A 19573-nucleotide genomic window follows, 5' to 3' on the forward strand; every position below is an offset into this window, starting at 1 on the left:
ATATTTAATAGGAACAGTGCTGCGTTAAGCTATGTTGCCGCCCCGGGGCAAATTAAAATATGCCGCCCTTACAAAAATTACTATTCAAAATCATATTCAACACACTATTAATACTAACTATTTACTTGTAACTTAATATGTTTGAGGAAAAAACGTACAAAAATAATGAAAATTGTTTATACGATAACAGTACAATTATTAGAACAAGTTCTTAATTCTTATTTATCGCCTTGTGACATGCAGCGGTAGACGGCGGCTTTTTCGTGGTATTTATAAACGAAATAATATGTACTCATTATAGTTATACAGTCACACAAAAAAAAAAAAAATTATAATTATAAATTTTTTATTTTATGTTGATCCTCCAAAATTTGCCGCCCTGGGGCAATTGCCCCCCGTTAAACGCGGCTCTGAATAGGAATACAAATTGAAAGCTCTTTTAACTTTCTCTGATATTTATAAATTTCTCGTTATTTTCTTAAAAATTCATGTAAATTATTTCTTAAAATTATTATAAATCGGTGTATTAAAAGAAAAACAAATCGATAATATTTGTGACTCGTGTTATAGCTTACAAGCTACAGCAAATTAAATATTATCTTATTTTGTTCACAACATTAGTTATAGCAGTAGGTATTATTAGTTTCTAAGCAATTGTAATAACATTATGTATTTAAATTCATACATACAGATACAAGTTATCTTATGAAATTTTGTACACTTGTACTTATTTATTTATTCTTTAATCGATTAATTTAAGTTGTATATTGTTTTTCGTTATGAAACTTAATTCACCTATAGGATATAGCTGACAGTACAATAAAAATGTATTTCGAGTAAATTTTTATTTGCAAATAATAAATTTTTAACGGGATCGATCTTGTGCTGAATGCCTGTACCTGAAACAGAAGTTTATATACTAATGGCTATTGGCTATGATTAATGATGTAGAATGAGGACTAAGGGGCTGTAACTCTTCCGAAAATTTAAAAATGCTTTCAATGTTCTGTGAATTACGAACTTATTACATGTTTACGTTCAGTTATAATATTATCCGTAATATGATCTTTAGAGCATAATACTTAAAGCTTAATTATATAACATAAATTTATATATTTTTAAAGTTATTAGCTGAAAAATTTTTAAATTGTTCAAAACCTATGTCGGTGTCACTGGTATCAGCATTAAAAAACTTATTAGGGATCCAGTATAGTTCTTTACTTCTCTAATATAACAAATTTTCAGCCGCCCTCTCCTTCCATAAAATCGTGGCTACGAGTATAAACCTACCTAAATTATGTGTAATTTTTCTAATAAAGATAATTTGCAGTAGGCATTGATGCATTATTTTATTCTAGTTTATTATCGATATAGCATAAGAATCTAGTTAGTGGATTTATAATTTATGGATGTATTCTTTATTGAAATAGCTCTTTGTAGTTATGTGATATTAATGTTTAGTCTACAATAAAGCGATATAGGTAGATGTAAATCATGATTTATTATAGTATCATTAATTATTCATAACTCATAAATCTGAACGATATATTATAATCAATCAGTACTATTTTGTCGTAAATAATCATAATTTATTCTTTAAAGGCTGTAGTGCTTTTACAAATTAGATGGTATAACATCTAATTTTTCAATTATATTATCCAAATGCAACACAGAAATGTTTCAGGAAGAAAGAACGAACTGACCATTATTTATACAGGTACATTATCAATTATTAATTATTTATCTAATAAAATTTATATTTTCTAAATATAGTTCTTAATAGATATAATAATAAATTTATAAACAAAAATATGACCATCTCTAATGCAAAAAGCAGGTGGATGGTTTTATAAATTTAAAGTTAAATTAGTAGGTACTTATTAAAATATTAATATTTTTTTTAATTTATCCATATTGAAAATAACAAGGAAGTTTAGAAAATATTCCTTTCTAATTTCTTCACGTAATCTAGCTATTTCATAAAATCATAATATGTGCTTGTAATAGCCTATCTAAGATAGTTAGGTATACATAGCAAATAATTTATTAAATGGAATTTTGATTTTCGGCCTGTGAATACTTATGACATTTATATGGGGTATGACGTTAAGGACAATTCTGGGGAGGGGGAGTAAGCTCTTAATAAAGAAATCCGGCAACATAAATTTGTCTTTGTTTTTTTTTTAATACTCCTATTTATACCAGGAAAAATATATTTTTATAAGAACTAATCAACTCAAATCTTCATTGCTTAATTTAGATTTTATGATCTTATAAGTTATAAAAAATAATAAATATTTTACATTTATAAGACACAATTTTTTATACAATATAATAATATTCTTAATAACATGTTCATATACAATACGCCTAGTTATATTCTTTTAAAATTTAATCGAGTATTAAAAGAACTATAACGCTATCTAAAAAAATCGTAATTGTTTCTTTTTAAAGGATTACATAATTACACTACACATTTAAAACAACATGGTAAACTGCAAAAGTTCAAGAAAAAATGAAAATAATTGCAACTATTTTTCAATTAAAAATATTTTACATGTAATTGCGTTGGTAAGTATAATATATATATATTATTAACTCATATATTTTATAAATTAATTTTTAATATTATTAATTATATATATATATATATAGTTTTATATATATAAATATAATAATCTTAACTATTTAAAATTTAAAATTTAATATTTATTGTTTCGCACACTAAAATTTTAATTGAACCTACTTTTAATATTCCTATTTTTAATATTTATATATACAAAATGTATTTACCCATGTCCCATTCTAAGTTTCATGAAAAGGCGTCTTAATAATTAATATTTAGGTAGAGTATAAATTTTACTAAAATATTATAAAATGATGGAAGTTATTTGCATTTTTAATGAAGATAAAGATAACCTTTATTGTAAATAAGTTAAAAATATTATTTTTAGACGCATATTGTGCAAAATAAATTTTGAATAACTTGAAAACTCGTGATTTATTAGTTTAATAATTGTTAAGACCTCGTCCAGTTAAACAAAAATATTTTAAGTAGTACCAGGAACTTTTAATAATTTGCACGTTTTTTAATCCTTAGAGCTTCGATACTATTTACCTATAATTAGAATATTGAGTCTAAAATATGCTTATATTTTAATTATAAAAAATATGGTACCTAATAAGTAGCAATTAATTGATGACTTTTGATTGTATTGCTGTAATATTATAAATATATTTAAAAAATTTATAATTTACAAATACCTACACAAATATAAAGAAAAATTATTGTTGTACATTTTAAAAGTAATCAAAATTAAAAAATATATCTTTGCTTTTAACATGGTATAAACTATAATACACAGAGGTATTATTTTCTATACACACCAACAGACTTGAAACATTATGTAAGCACATGGATTTTCGTACACATGGACATGGTTACGTACCTACAAGGGGGTCTTAGGTTCTAAAGCCCTCGAAATTTTCAAATATTAAAAATAAAAGGTTTTGTAAATCACTCATGTAAAAAAAATGAAAATAAAGCCTGCGCATACATGCAATACATTACTACTTATTACAAAGCTATTCGATACAAAACATATCGTTTTGTGAAATTCATAAAAAATACAAATAGTAATCAAGCAATAAGTCTTAATAAGAAATTTCAGATAATCACCACAACGGTATAAAAAGATTTGTATACGCAAAAATAAATAAAGTGTTTTATTTGTAATGCGTTTGCAGGTACATACGTGCACGGCGTTCGCAAACGCATTAAAAGTCAATTCCATCGTCGCCGAAGAAATCGATTGTCCGGAATCAATACATGCACGACGTGCACAAAAAAACCTTGTGCAGCTGGTCGTCGAACTGCAGGCGTGCGTAAACACAAACTGCTGAACTCGCGGCCATTCATCATCATCAACGAATGCACTGTCCGTGGTTCACGGTGGTCAACAAATCGTCTGTCCGGCGCGTCTTTAAATACACGGTCAGGATATCGAACGATGCGGATGGTGCGGTCGCGGCGTTCCTCAACAGCAGTACGATCACGTGCTGCATCGAGTCCTGCGACTTCCGGGAACGGTGGTCGACGACTCGATCGTGTGCGGCGGTGCGCACGCCGTGGTCGTATTTCGTGGACGGCGCGATATCCTTGGTCTCCTACATCTACGTCATGGTTGGCGATAAAACTGCGGTTCGACGACGACGCCGACCACTACTACACCATCTACGACCGTGACTGCGCGGCTTCGGCGTCTGGCCGCTGCTGCAGCGGACGATTGCGCGACGTGCCTGTGGAACGATGGAGGCTACAGGCTTTTGAAATGTCCGACCGGAAACCCGCACGGATCGGCTTGGGTCTACGACAAGCGGGACGCGGATGATAACAAAGATTGCTTCGCCGACAGCGGCGCGGCGGCGGCGTGGTGGGGACGACGACGCGGTGCGCTACGGTCGCCGATATCGGTATCCTGTCGCGGCCGCTGTACGCGCCGCGAACGGGCAGTGGAACACCGCGATGACGATAACCGTCCGAAACCACCGGATGTTGGTCGAAAACAGAACGGTGGGCGGTGTCGGTGGCCGGACGTCACGTGCGAGACCCGGTGACACGACGACCGGACGATAACCTGCTCCGTGCCGCGGTTCGGTGACTGCAGTTGGCGCCGCAGCCAGCCGCCGGGGTCCCCGAAGTCGTTACACGTCGTCGTCGTGCCGTCGCGGTCGTCGCGACAAGCAGATTGCGCTCAGATCGTCGGAAACGGCCGTTTGTCGATCCTGAGCGATGGTCGCGTCCGACCTGGGCCCGCCCGGCGACACCGCGTTGACGCAGGCGCGGCCGATTCTGGACACCGGCACACGCGTCGCGGTCCGTGCCGCGGACCGGGACAGCATGTCGGTCATGGCGTCGACACGGTGTCGCGCGACCGGCACACACCGTCTGCCGGACAGCCGCGGCCCACGACGACCGTTATCGCGGACGCCTGGGCCGTGAGCCCAGTGAAGGTCCAGTTCGACGGCGGTCCGGATCAACATGTCCAAAGTCCCGCCAGGAGGTGTGCGACGGCGACGCGGCGTTGACGCGGAACAGATGCCGTCGGCAGCGGTTTCGGCGGCACGGCGGTACGCGCTGGTGCGTCGTTCTCGTGCGTGGCGGACCGCACTTTACGCGCACGACGACGGCGTCCGATACCGGCACACCGCGCCGCGCTGCGGTCAGCGACACGTGCATGGAGTGTCGTTCGGCCGACATGGGCAGCGCCGTCCGCCGCAAACGTACCCGCGCGCTTGCCGGATTGGTGTCGCGCGGAACTGGCGGCGGCCGTCCTCGACTTGCCTGCAGCGACGCGTCGTCCGCACCGCCGTTCGCGGTCTGTTTTCCGTGTACGCCGATCCTCTGCGTCGTTTCGAGATCCGCGACGGCGCATCGCGATAGATGCTGCTGCAGCGGCCCGTCGGCGTTGGCCGACAGGGGGCTACGCGGCACGACGTGACGGTCCGATTTCGAAATTCGACGGGCGGTGTCACGTCGTGTCCGTGTCACGGCACGGGATCGTGTGCACGCCTACCTCCTCGACCACGGCCACTGTTCTCGACCAGCTTCGACGCGTCGAGGTGACCGTGGGCGGTGACGGAGGGTACGCGTGTGACGTGCACAAAAAGTTTGTCGAAGTCCGAAAAGACGGCCGCGGCGGTCAGTTACTGCTGTTCACCGGCGTCACCTTCTCTTATTGCAGGGGTGTCGCAATTGTTTCTGCGACGGTCCTATTAATAGCATTCGTCGTAGGTGTCTTAATGATCCGCATCGTTACGAAAAATCGGTACGTAATAAGCGCGGACAATTGAAAAAATACGATCAAATTCATCCTTCTAATTATTTATATTATTCATTAGTATTTTATTAGATTTTCTGCAAACGGAACGATGAGTGTTTGAGAAAAAAAATTAAAGTCTGTCATCGTCTCTTTATGTATGTCATTAAATAACTCGCTTCGGTAAAAAATTGGATCTATTTGGTACTTTGAACAGGATTCAAAACTAATGAATAGAATTCTTTAAAATAATCGAAGAAAACTTTTAACGGAAAACCAATTTTAACACATAATTAACTTCAGTAAAATATAAAATAAATTAGGTACCTGAGCATTACTTTTGACTTGAAACTAAATTTTTGTTTACGTATAAAAAGTATTACTCTAAAACTTTAATTAAACTATAAGGCTTTTGAAGAGTATGACTTTAATTGTGACATACATTTAAATCACTGTATACTTTGCCTTATAGTTTATTCCTACGCAGAATACCTATATAAATTTATTATGATGCGTTCTAAATCAAATACCTATAGGCTATAATATTTATAAAATACAAACAATAATTACTTACGATTTTCATGCCTCCGAGGAAATGTACATAGAAAACTTCACGCTGAATGCTGACTGATAATTTTACTATATTATACATTTACATAAACTATTCAAGTGTTAAATTCAAAATGTCTTTACAAATTGATTAACATTATCATAGATTACACAAAATTAACATTATAACATCTAAATTTTAAAATCAACACAACTAATTAAAGAAATACAGTTGACTCTCGATAATTCGAAGTTGGCGAGACTTTAGAAAAATGTCGAATTACTGCAGAGAGTTAAGAGGACACCGCACCCACATGTGTTATCTCCATCTTACATACATACAAAACAGCAAATTTTCATTCAGCAGAATCTATTTGATGTTGTTAACTTTAATATTAGAGTAAATTTACGTATTATCAAATCTAAAGGTAAGAATTTTATCTAAGCCATCACATTGGTTTTTATTGACATTTTAATTTTAAACCGCGAGTTATAGCTATATAAAATATTAAAACTTTAAAATGCTTATAACTCACTTTAAAATATAATATTAATAAAAGTTTATATAATAGCTTAGATAAAATTCTTACTTTTAAATCTGATAATAAGTAAATTTACTTTAATATTAAAGCTATCAACATAAAATGAATTCTACTGAACGAAAATTTGCTATGTTGTATGTATGTATAAGACGTAGATAACACATGCAGATGTGGCGTTCTTTTAAAAAAAAAAAAATGTTTTTTTATTATTGTACACACATAACTATATTAAATATTTTAGAAAATTAGGTGGTATTATAGCTATTTATTATTTTTAAAATTTAAATTAAACTATGTACATACTATCTATATGAATTAAACTATTATTGTTAACAGACGATTAAGAAATAAAAATGCTTACAATAATAATTCTATAGTTAGGTATTAAAAATAATAAGCTAAATTTCTTCACGATTGTATGGTAAATTATCATTGAAAAGATTAGAAGAAATACATTTAATGAATAAACTTCAAATTACCAAACGTTTCATTTCAAATTAATGCTCCATTATATAATTTTTAGTACCTACCTATTTAATTAAACATATAGTGACACTATAGGTACACACACCTCACCTTCATATTATGCCCTTTTTATTTTATTTTATATTTTTATAACTTATTACGCATATTATATTAATATATTATATTTTAGTACGGATTAAGTTATAAATTGTTTAAACCATTTAAAATATTATTAGTGGATACTTGAAATTTTTATAACATAATATGGCATTATATTTTATAGACATCGATGTCACGATATTTTTAAATGCAATGTTTTTAAAATAAATTATTTCAATTTATTGTATTACAAATAATAAAATTAATTACTTTAATAGTAACACAAGCAGTTATTAAATCATAAATTAAACTAGTCTGCTTCTATAAGTACCAACAGCCTAATATAGGCTGATAAACCGTCTTTGCTCAGGATCATTTTTTGTATGAAAAATGTGTCATTGAATTTAAACATAACCACATAAATTACAGGCATTTAGTCTGCACACAGAAATGTATTCCCCAATGATGAAGTACTTACACTTTACATACACCATAGACTCAATGTCTCAATGAAAATACGGTTATATATAGTTTGCGCATAATATATTGTACCTACAGCAAAACGGTTACATAGGTAGGTATCTATTTTACTCCTTTTCTTGTTTGTTTTTATTTGTCTTGCATGAAAATTCTTGGAGTTAAGTAACCATAGTAAGTTTACATTTAATATCTCGGTGCAGTGTTTTATCCTTAAGATTCTTCATTTATCCTTAAGTCCTGACGGTTATCCTGGCATATAATTTAAAACAGCAACTTGCGTCATCAATTTATAATGTCTATATGCATTTTGAAAATTAAATTTCCAGTTGCAGGCCATACAGGGTAAAGTGGGTAACTATCCCTTATTTAACGAGGTGAATTTATTCCCGATCGTTTTAAGTGTGGTAAGCATTTACTGGAATATAAAGAAGCCATGATTTGTAAAATATATTTTATAATATAAATAGGTAGGTACCTACTTTGTTTTCTATTTAAATAAAACCAATTAGCGAGTAAAAAACAGTTATTTTTAAACACAACTGTTTATCAAGTTGAGTTATACGTTCACTCGGACATTTAAATCGAAATTATTTCTCGACTTATCGTGCAAAGTAAGTATAAATAAAAGGATAAAAAACAGCTCCTCAGATAACTGAAATGATATTAAATAGGTAACATAATAATTTTAGTCGCATAAAATATGCATAACTATCTTGCCCATAGTGTTGACATATTGTTTTAATTAAACATACTTAGGTGGTTAGGTAGGTACCTACATAAGATTAAAATTAAGTATTTTTATTTAAATAAGTATTGAAATTAAATAGGTACATAATAATGTATTATTAAGTTACTTATTAGCAAATATATAGTGTTTACCTAAAAAATAAGTCAAGAGAACTCGAAAAAGAAATGTGTAAGAAGTTTATTGAACACATTTTTGCATCCGAAGGTTATCCATTACGTCATTAATTAAGAATCAGCAAATCAGTTAGATTTAGTCGGTGATTTTTTTTTTGATTGTTGTAGCAGTTTTATGGTTTACTGCATAAATGATAACATACTTGAAAGTTTAAAAGGCCATAAGTCATAACTTTGAAAATAAGTAAAAAAACGCAGAAATCGAGTTATACAAGCAGTTAGTACCAATATAAATAGTCATACAATAATATACTCATAGAGGCATAGGCCATAAACCATAGTGTATAATCATACTCAACCACTATTCACGGCTGTAGATTGTTATACAGATTTTTTTACAAAACAACGTTTGATTAGTGATAAGATTTAGTAATCGTATGACGTCACCGTGATATACTTGATAATCACATCACAGTCACAGTGACTGAGTGACACACTGTTGTAACTTAGTGAGTAGTCGTCACTCGTCAGTCGATAGTCCATACTTAATAATTATTTGTTACAAGTTAGTAATTTAGTATATCTTAGAGCTTGATACTACGACCGCTTAGGTTACTATAATTCTATGATCTATTCAATTTCTCTCTTATTGTGACAACTAACAACGAAATTTGTGTTTAAAGAAATAATTTTGATATTTAAAGGGTTTTGTCCCTCAAATTTCCCATCAAGCACTGTTAATCAAAAATAATAAACAATGTGTGCTAAAATGGCATTCACGCATCAACCTGGCACCGCCATGGAGTGCCTTAGTGTAAGTATTTATTAAAATTTAAAATACATTTATTACTATGTATTAACTTTAAAGTATGTACAAAAATTTAATATATTTAACTTATAAGTGTATGTGTTACTACCTATCATTTTAGATACCTATTACTTTAACAAAAGAATCTGCAATTGATACTGATGGTCGTGAATTATTGAAATGTGGGTTTAAAATTGGTGGAGGCATTGATCAAGATTTTCGAAAAAGTCCTCAAGGATATACAGATAATGTAAGAATTAAAAATTTGTTGGAAATTTAATGTATCTAGGTTAACCATGTAACAATTTTAACTTTTAAGGGTATTTATGTAACTGAAGTACATGATGGAAGTCCTGCATCTAGGTCTGGATTACGAATACATGATAAAATATTACAAGTACCTATTTTTAGTATAGAACTATAATAGTTAAGTATTAATAATCAAATTAACATTTTCTAAAATTGTCTTATAGTGTAATGGATATGATTTTACGATGGTAACTCATAAAAAAGCTGTGGATTATATTAAGAAACATAAAATACTAAATTTATTAGTTGCTCGAAGAGGTGTTACATCAACATAATATATTGAAAACGAGAAAAAAGTTATCCATTATTACTAAATACAACCAAAGGTTATTAATAATTTAATTATTTATCCTATTTACCATAGTTGTTAGTATTTTTTTTTTTTATTAACTACTTATTTTAAAATAAATTAGTTTATTCATAAATTTAGTTTATTTCTACTTGAACAGTGTTATGGTATTATTATATATTTTTTTATTGTGGTCATGTATATACCAATTCTATTTATCAGTGTTATAATCTTGCATTTACCTAGATGGGATCAATTCTTACTATTATATTCCAAATTTATGATTTATCATCACTTATTATTAATTATTATTACAATTAGTTTTTATCTTTTGTCAAGATTTGATTTGTTATAATTATCATAATGTTATTATTATTATATTTTTAATATAACTTTAAATATTTCAAAACTGTTCATTAATGTCATCACACATTTACCCTAATGAAATCAATTCCTATTATTATATTCCAAGTATATAATTTTATCAACACATATTATATATAATATACATTTTTTCTTTTTTTGTTGAGATTTTATATGTTATAAATTATAATAATAAAATAAAATATACTTGGTCTTTGATTATAATTGGAGAAGTTAAACAATTACTAATATATTTTGACTTAAACAATATAGAGTTGCAATTTTGAATACATTTTCTGTTTAAAATCAAAAAACTTAGATTTTAATTAATACTTCTATATTATATAAACTATAAAATTATTCCAAATGTTCTTAATTAAGTTTGTTATGACTTATATCATTAAATTTTATATTATTGTTCAGATCTTTAGATGCATTGATTATAATTTATAATGTAACAAATATAAATATATTTCTTAATTTTAATAAGTTACCCAGTATACATTTTAATGAAAATAATTTTTATACATATATTTTTTTTATTAGTTAACAATATTTTAAATGTATGGATAAAACTTTATAACTTAATATTATTAGTATCTAGTGTTTCAATATTATGTTAAGACATTAGACTAATAAAATAATCCTATATTATGAACAGTCCCGTCCAATGTTCTATAGAATTAATGTAATAATATTTAGTTATTAGTTACTAAGAAATAGATATAAGCTGGAATTAAATTTCATATGTTAATATTTCAATTGTTTTTACATTTTATACTAACATACTATAAGTTGTTAAAGTTTGAATGAGGAATATAACAAAATGATTAAGCTTTATTTGAACATTTTTATGGATACCTTATATTTTCCATATCATCTACTAAGTCTTTAAAAGCATCATCTGTAATGTTGTTTGGCATTAGTTCGAGTACTTTTTCAATAAAATATTTTCTCCTAATTAAACAAAAAATAAATAAATAAATACTCATTAAAATAAATATTGAAAAAAATGATCAATAGTCTTGAAACTAAATTAAGTTTCTATCCCAAGCACATATCTTAAAATTCTGTGATTAGACATTCATTATTCATGTGCTTTAGTAAAAACTTTTATCCTAATTTTTACATAATAAAACTTTTATTTACAAGTATAGGTGTCATGCAGTGTCATAAGATTAAAAATCTTTGTGAAATGTTGTGCCATTAGCCCCAATACAATTATTGATCATAAACTTATAAGTCATAAATTATGACTCATAACATTGAACATAAATAAAATTGGACAGGGATCTGTTATAAAAATAAGTTTTATAATTTTTTTTAATATAAATGTTGAACTACAAATTATATTTTGAATAAAACTATTTTCATGACAATACCTATGAAATAATTTATATCTGAGGTTTTCTGTTACTGGACTTATACATTCCTCGTGTTGAATAGATAGAAGAACCTGATATATAATTTAATTTATATTTAAATAAGAATAAATAACTTATGAGTTAATAAACATTATTTTATACTTCAGTAGCTCTTTCAACAATACATGTTGGTAAACCATTCTGTGCTGCTACACTGTGAGCCATACTCATATTTTGGTTTTTTATTTGATTGATTACTTTATACAAGCATACTATTTTTGAGCATTCTATTGTATAGCTCATGTGTAGGTACTAAACAGAATAAATTTATTTAAAAAACTAATTGAATAATTCTTTTAATTTACTATATTTATTTTTATTGTTTTATAATATTGTTGATTATTATATACTTACTTTTATATTGTCATTGATTATATCGCTATTTATAATTTGTTGAAGAAGATTTGGCAAAGAATGAAAATGAGTTGAAATAATGATGTGAGGCAATAAATATAAAGGTCTATGCACAAAATGATTAATACTTGCTAGTAGTAAAGCTAATCCATTGATTTCAGATGTACCTTTTCCAAATTCATCTAATACTATGAGAGATCTACATGTTGATTCATTTAATGCTACAGATATCTATTTTTGTTTAAAATAAATCATATGACTTAATTATTTTCTTTTTGATTTAAACAGATTATTTTAGGTTTATATTTATTTTTCATAAATCTTGTTCAAATGTTGATACTAACTTGTTTTAGATCGACCATAAAAGCTGACATTAAAAAGCTTACAGATTCATTTGACTGAATTCTAGTGTGAATATGATCTAATATACTTATTTCTGTGTACTCAGCTGGTACATAACATCCAATGTGACATAGATATGATATTAATGCTACCTATTAACATATATACTTACATGAAATGAGCTCATTAAGATAAAATAAATTCATAAGATTACAAAAATGTTGGACCTGCTTTAAATAAATACTTTTTCCACTTGAATTAAATCCTGTTAAAATTTTGATAGATTGACTTGTTTTAGAAGAATAATAACTGTTAGGTACAAATCTATCCACATATTTTTCTTGTAAAATATGACGACCATTAATTATATTTATTATACAGTGTTCTTTAGGAAGTATATTAGGTTTTATTAATTTTAAATCTTTAGCAACATCAGCAAAACCTATCAAACTAAACATATTAAAATAATAATTATTTAATTGTTTAATAACATATTACTATTAACTTTATATCTTGTTTAAAAAAAACATATGTAATATGTACAGGGTCCGGCAGTGAAACGGGATGATTTCAATACTTAATTACTATTTAATGAATGAATTAATTTTAATAAATATAAATATAAATATAAAGTATAAGAGTTACAATTTTATGTTCAATACAAAAAAATACTATTTTTTATGCACTACGTTTGCCAAATGACCTCCATTGTTGTTTATGCATTCATGTAGGCGGAACTTAAAGTTTTGCATGACCTCTCGCAGCATATTTATGGTAATGGATTTACCTGTCCACCGATTCATTGTTACTAAATGGTAGACCGTGGTGATAACGATGATTGTCATACAACGTACTACCCACCATATTACGACCTTCTATCCCCCACCTCAAATCATCCGGTTTCACTGCCGAACCCTGTATATGAATCGATGATTTCAGAAAGAACATGACACATGAGTCAATTTTTTAAAACTTTTAGATAATTGATAAAAAGTGTATAATTTAAATAATTCTGAAAAAAAATCATATTTAAAAATGAATACTTGTAGAAATAATATTATGCATTGATTATACATAATTTGCGTTTGTAAATAATATGATGTTTTTGTATTATTGACTTTCAAAGTTTTCTGACTCATGAAGTTTCAGAAAAATGTGACTTGTGTTATTTTTGCAATCATCGATTCATATAATATAATTAATACTAATCATATAAGTAATACATAGTTTAAGCAAATTAATACAAAAAAAAAACAATTTTATTTTTTTATTGGAATTACCAAATGTAGCTTACTAATAGTTTAAATATATAAAAATAAAAAACTTTAACTTGTGTTGATATATCATTAAAATATAAACTTATCATAAAGTAATAAAAATATTTGTATCAAACATACCAATCTAATTCAGCAATTAATTTTAATATTAAATGCAGATCGCTTATCCAGTGCTGAGTAATAAGCTCTGACAGTTTTGTCATGATTTGAATTTCTTCTTGAATAATAGTTGATTCAATTTTACCAAAATATTTATCTAGTTCTAATAAAATTATTAATAAACAATGTAAATCCATAATTACTAATTTTGGTAACAATGTTGTAAGCGATCTATGTGTAAATCACTATCATATTCATAAGCAATCTACCAAAAAGCATATACAAATATCTTATTCAAATTATCAGAGTAAACTTTATTATTTATTAATTTAAAAAAAGTTGTTCAAAAAAATATTATTACTGTATTAATTACTCACTTACTCACAAAAGGTAGTTTTTAAATTGTTTAAAAATTCATTAATGTATGTATAGATTTCTATCATTCCTCTTTCAAGCAAAGTGGAAGCATTATCATCTCAAATAGTTTTGTAATACAATATAAGTACTCTATATTCTATTTTTCCACAAACAGTCAACATAGAATTGATTAAATGAGAATAAAATTTTATAGTATATTCAATAAAAATTGTAATTTATATTAAGTATTTAATCATATTTATCGTTCTATCAACTTGTGGATTTAGATTAGGTAGAACTCAGAAACTATGATAGAGTAGATCGCTTACAACACTGATACCTTAGTTTTAAAATATAAATTTTAAATAAACTATATAGCCATTGCCTATAGGCTATAGGCATAACTATGGGAAGTAGTCGAATATCCACTGGATTTCCCTGTGAATACTTGTGCTACAAAACAGAAAATTAATAAATTTAGGTATATGACAGCGGTTCCCAACCTGGAATATATAACATAATTTCAAGAAGTACATGAATAAATATTAACTAATGACAAAAAATGTTGAATTTGTTTATTTAAGCGATTCGTTTCAAAAATATTCAATATATGTTATTAAAAATGAAAATTTATGTCACAAATTAAAACTTAACTGTCAAATTATCTAATAGATATTAAATATAGAATGTTTTGTTATTTTTATTTAAATATTTTAAAAGTAGTTATGTGAAAAAGTTTAAAAATTATAATGTGGTGTACAATCTAACAAAATATTAAACTTAGAGGTATGGAACAAAAAAAAAGTTGGAGACTGCTGATTATCAGAGTAATATAATATGCTCATGATAGGGAAAAGGGAAAAACATATTAATTAGTTTCTTTTCCCATAAAACTTAGTTGTTTTTAATTATATAGTATATAAGCTATTTAAATACTATTAAACCAAACACACATCGAAACATAAATAGTGTACAAACCATAACATCTTGAAGTTTTATAATATAGATTATCTGCCAAGTGAAACTAAAATCAATACAAAGATATTCAATATTTTAAACAATTTACTACATTAATAAATAGTAATATACCTTAAATTCCAAATTTTGAATTTCATAATCATTTTTAGTCATCATATTAAAAGGTTTCCAAAGTGGAAGACACAATAAAAATCCAATTTCTGGCATTTTACGTATTGAACACTCATTAATGTATGAAGGTAAATCTTGTAGTTCTTTTAATGTTATTTCATCCAATAGTTCAGATATGTTTTCAATTTTTGATTTTTCTATAAAATAGTATCTATTTATTAACAATATCTAAAAATCTACAGGTTATTTTAAAGATGTTACTATACTTTCATCAAGTTCTGGTATGAATCCTGGTTTCACTACAAATCTTTCTTGTATAGTAGATTTTTCAAAATCAATTATACACGACATAGAATTAACCATAGTATACAAACTATCTTTTAATGTTTCTTTAATCTATAATTATATTAGAAGTAATCTGCTATAATTTGAACTATAAAATAGCTCATTAAAATATTTAAGTATATTGTACAATATTTAAAAAATAATAATCAAGTATCTAATTTAAACCTGTTTATACAATAATATACCTTTGTAAAAAATATTATTTGTCCTGAATATTTTTCACAAATTTCTCCAATTATTACGGCGTTTATAACTGTCTGAAATTAAAATAGGTAAATAATAATTAGTTATGATTTGTAAATTTTATTTATTTTATAATATTTAATTTGAATATTTATTGTACACATATTTACTTGGTATAATAACTTCCATTGGTACAGTGAAGCATTACCGCTATTTATTTTTACTACAGTAGACTAAAATTATTATATTAAAAATATATAATGTTATTTTATTAATGCATGATATAATTCTAATGAAAAAAAAATAATTTTACTTAATATGTTATATTTTATAATACACAAAAGTTTAAACTTATCTTTCCTGTATTAAATATATTAATTAAATTATACCATTTAATAACCTTAAATTTTATAACCAGTATAATTATAAGTAGATAAATTAAAAATATTAAGTTAATAAAGTACTTACTAACACACAACGGCAATGTCTGATACAATTAATCAATGTTAGTATTACACTTTCATTACAAGGATTTATGCTAAACTCTATAAATTCATGTCTATATTTTATGACATCAAGGTTTTTGGTAGGTTGGGCTAAAATATTCTTTAAAAACTTTGAACCCATTACTGAGTTACATCGATTCAATAAACTAAAAATACTTGGGCCTTCTTTAGTTGAAGTTTTGGTCCATTTATATATAGATGGGTGTTCATGTGCAGAAAATATTTGTAGTGACTCATATGTACTAATACCGAGCCAAAGTAAATTATCCATGTTAAGAATTCTTAATGACATTATTGTGAAGTTGGTTAGTAAATTAAATTTTATCAATGGAGTATCTAAGAAATGTAGTAATGCACCTAATGCGCATACAGCTAATTTTTGAGTGAAATCTACAAGACCACGTATATAAAGTTTGCGTGATTTTTCATTTTTTGGAGCAGATGCCAATGACATGGATAAAATTAATTGTTCACATGTTTTAAAATCTAAAAATGAGAATAATGTACTAAATTTAATATCTACTTTTATTAATACAAAAACATTTTTTATTAATTAGATAAATAAAACTAATACATATGTATATATAGTGGCGTAGCCAGGGGCTTTTTGTAAATTGTAACTTCTCCCCCCCCCCCCCGTTAATTTTTATTTAATTATTATAACTATTATTATTTCCTTATTATAATATTAAATTTGTGAAATAACTTTATATAGGTACTACATTATGTGTAAAAAATTGAATTCAACTATTACAAAGATTAATAATTGATTAAGTTGTATGCAAATTTATAAATAGTGTATTATTTATTAATTATTATATTCTATAACAAAAAAATAGGTTCTTATAAAAATATATTGTGAAATTCATTCTTATTATAAATGTATATAATTTTCATTTAATATCAATGTAATTAAATCAAATGAATTTATTATTTTTAATAATATATACCTACCTATATATTGCTTTAAATAATCGATTATAATTTAGAGATAGATAGATATACCACAAAATAATGTGTAGATATATTATACAGGCTATAAGTAGGTACTTATAATGTATAGTTACTTACTGAAACATTGTTTAGGTAATATATGTACTTTTTCATCCGATTTATAATCATCAGTATTAGTTGGACTAGAATACATATTTGTATTACCATTGTGAGCTAATTGTTTAATAAGTTTTAAAAAACTTCCATCTTGTAAACTGCATACTACAACATTTCTACAATAAGAATATTAAGATTTAAATTGGGTAAACATTTTTATTAAATAAAAAAGTTAATAAATAAATACAACTTACACAGGTCTAACTTGCATAAATAAAGCATTCAACATTTTAAAGTCTAAATTACTTTCTATGATATCATACAAAATTTGTATCTAGACACAATTTTCAAAAATATAATAAAAATATACCTAACACATAGGTATTTCATTTGTTTACAAAACTATTAATTACCTCAGATACTTGGCTATTATAAGAAGCCGCTCCCAACATACCATTTTTCCAATAAATTGAAAGAAATATATCCTAATATTTAAAAACATAAATAAAATCAAAAATAAGTTTGAAACCTTCATTAAATATCAGTTTCTATTATAATTACTGCATCATCAATATTTAATGTAATATCACGATCAGATTTGTTAATGCTATTTGTGTCATTGTAGTTTGAATAATCAACTGACGAAAAATCGATAGAACAGGTTGCACTTGTACTTAGATCCCTAAAAATATGAAATATTTTATTTTAATATTTATGATAACCAACTTCTAAATTAAGTTAGGTAGTTCACTGAAGCCGGTATTTTTTTAATTTTAAAATAACAATTGTAAGCACTAAGCTTGAGCTACAAGAAATAACAGTATTATAGAAATTTTACTGCACTAAAACATTGGTATAATTTAAGCTTGGTACTAATTTTAAGTCAAAAGAATATTATAATATACAAATTATAATAAGTCTACCATATTATGATAATCGTCAAATATTTTAAGGTAATATTTTAATCATTGTTCTGTTTACTCCTAATTCAACAATATTATTCAAATTTATTGGTAGTTAATTATATATAAGTACAATAAATGTACGTTGCATCCCTTCTATTTAGTTCCTATCGGAAAAAATTAGTTTACAAACATTTCATCCGCTACAGCTTGCAAACATAAAAATAGAGTATATTTTGGTGTTTGATCCCTGGGAGGAACCTACCTACTAGCTAGATGTTTGGCCGAGGGCGTATATTGATTGCTAGGTCCATGTTTTAATAATCATTATTTTTATTGATTTCCTAAAAATAGTAATATAAAGTTAATACAAGTCTTACATTTTTTTTAACTTTTAAGCTTGTATCGAAATTGGATGAAGAAGAGGACGACATAATCTGTTTAGTCGACTCTTGTGTGGTGGCGCGGGGCATGACGGACGGACTCATAAATCGTGCTAAGAGTTCACGCAGGGCTAGGTTAAGTTTTTTTACCTGAAGACCTTTTCTTTTTTTTCTTTCTTTGTGTAATCCTCCTCCCACAATTAAATAAAAAAATATTGGATCGAGCTTTTTTTATCTGATATCTTTCTTTTTTTTGCTTTTTCGTTTTACAGTTAAACTGTTAAACTTTCAAGTTTGGTATGAGAAATTTAGTTTAAAGCGCAGGGGGGGGAACATTCCCTCCCTTCGCTACATCTATGTTAAATAATATTTAATAGATAATGCTTATAATAACGTGCGTGACGTGATCAACTCTCACATACGACAGCGGACGAACACCAACTGATTACTGAATAAAACAAACAACTTTACAATTCAAAACTGTTGGGACTTGGGACGACTACACTTCTGTTCACTTAAATAATCAAATAGTTTAAAAATTTCCAAGACAAAATAAAACTGGAAGTACCTCCATTAAAAAATCTGCGGCAATAAAACCTCTAATTCTAGGCTAAAGCCACACCTACCTCGAGATATCTTATTAGAAGAATAAGAGGACCAATCAGAAAACTAAAAGCT

The 19573-nt window shown here is 28.7% G+C and overlaps 2 protein-coding genes across 2 annotated transcripts; one reads left to right on the forward strand and one right to left on the reverse strand.

Annotated features, from left to right (window-relative positions):
* Positions 1-9284: 9284 nt before the first annotated feature.
* LOC112591191 (uncharacterized protein C45G9.7) lies at positions 9285-10226 on the forward strand. The gene is made up of 4 exons (XM_025334920.1): positions 9285-9629; positions 9745-9873; positions 9943-10020; positions 10097-10226. Exons 1-4 carry the CDS (start codon positions 9573-9575, stop codon positions 10205-10207), a joined length of 375 nt encoding a protein of 124 aa, XP_025190705.1. The 5' UTR covers positions 9285-9572; the 3' UTR covers positions 10208-10226.
* A 1209-nt stretch (positions 10227-11435) lies between these two features.
* Positions 11436-17014, reverse strand: LOC112591244 (mutS protein homolog 5-like). Its single transcript, XM_025335001.1, has 10 exons — positions 16571-17014; positions 15793-15922; positions 15527-15723; positions 15416-15461; positions 12932-13044; positions 12707-12856; positions 12363-12593; positions 12111-12260; positions 11967-12040; positions 11436-11538 (listed from the first exon to the last, which is right to left on the reverse strand). Exons 1-10 carry the CDS (start codon positions 17012-17014, stop codon positions 11436-11438), a joined length of 1638 nt encoding a protein of 545 aa, XP_025190786.1.
* Between the last annotated feature and the right edge of the window lie 2559 nt (positions 17015-19573).

This window comes from Melanaphis sacchari, unplaced genomic scaffold (genome assembly GCF_002803265.2).
Source record: "Melanaphis sacchari strain LSU unplaced genomic scaffold, SCAv2.0 Contig12_pilon_pilon, whole genome shotgun sequence".
Lineage (NCBI taxonomy): Eukaryota > Metazoa > Arthropoda > Insecta > Hemiptera > Aphididae > Melanaphis > Melanaphis sacchari.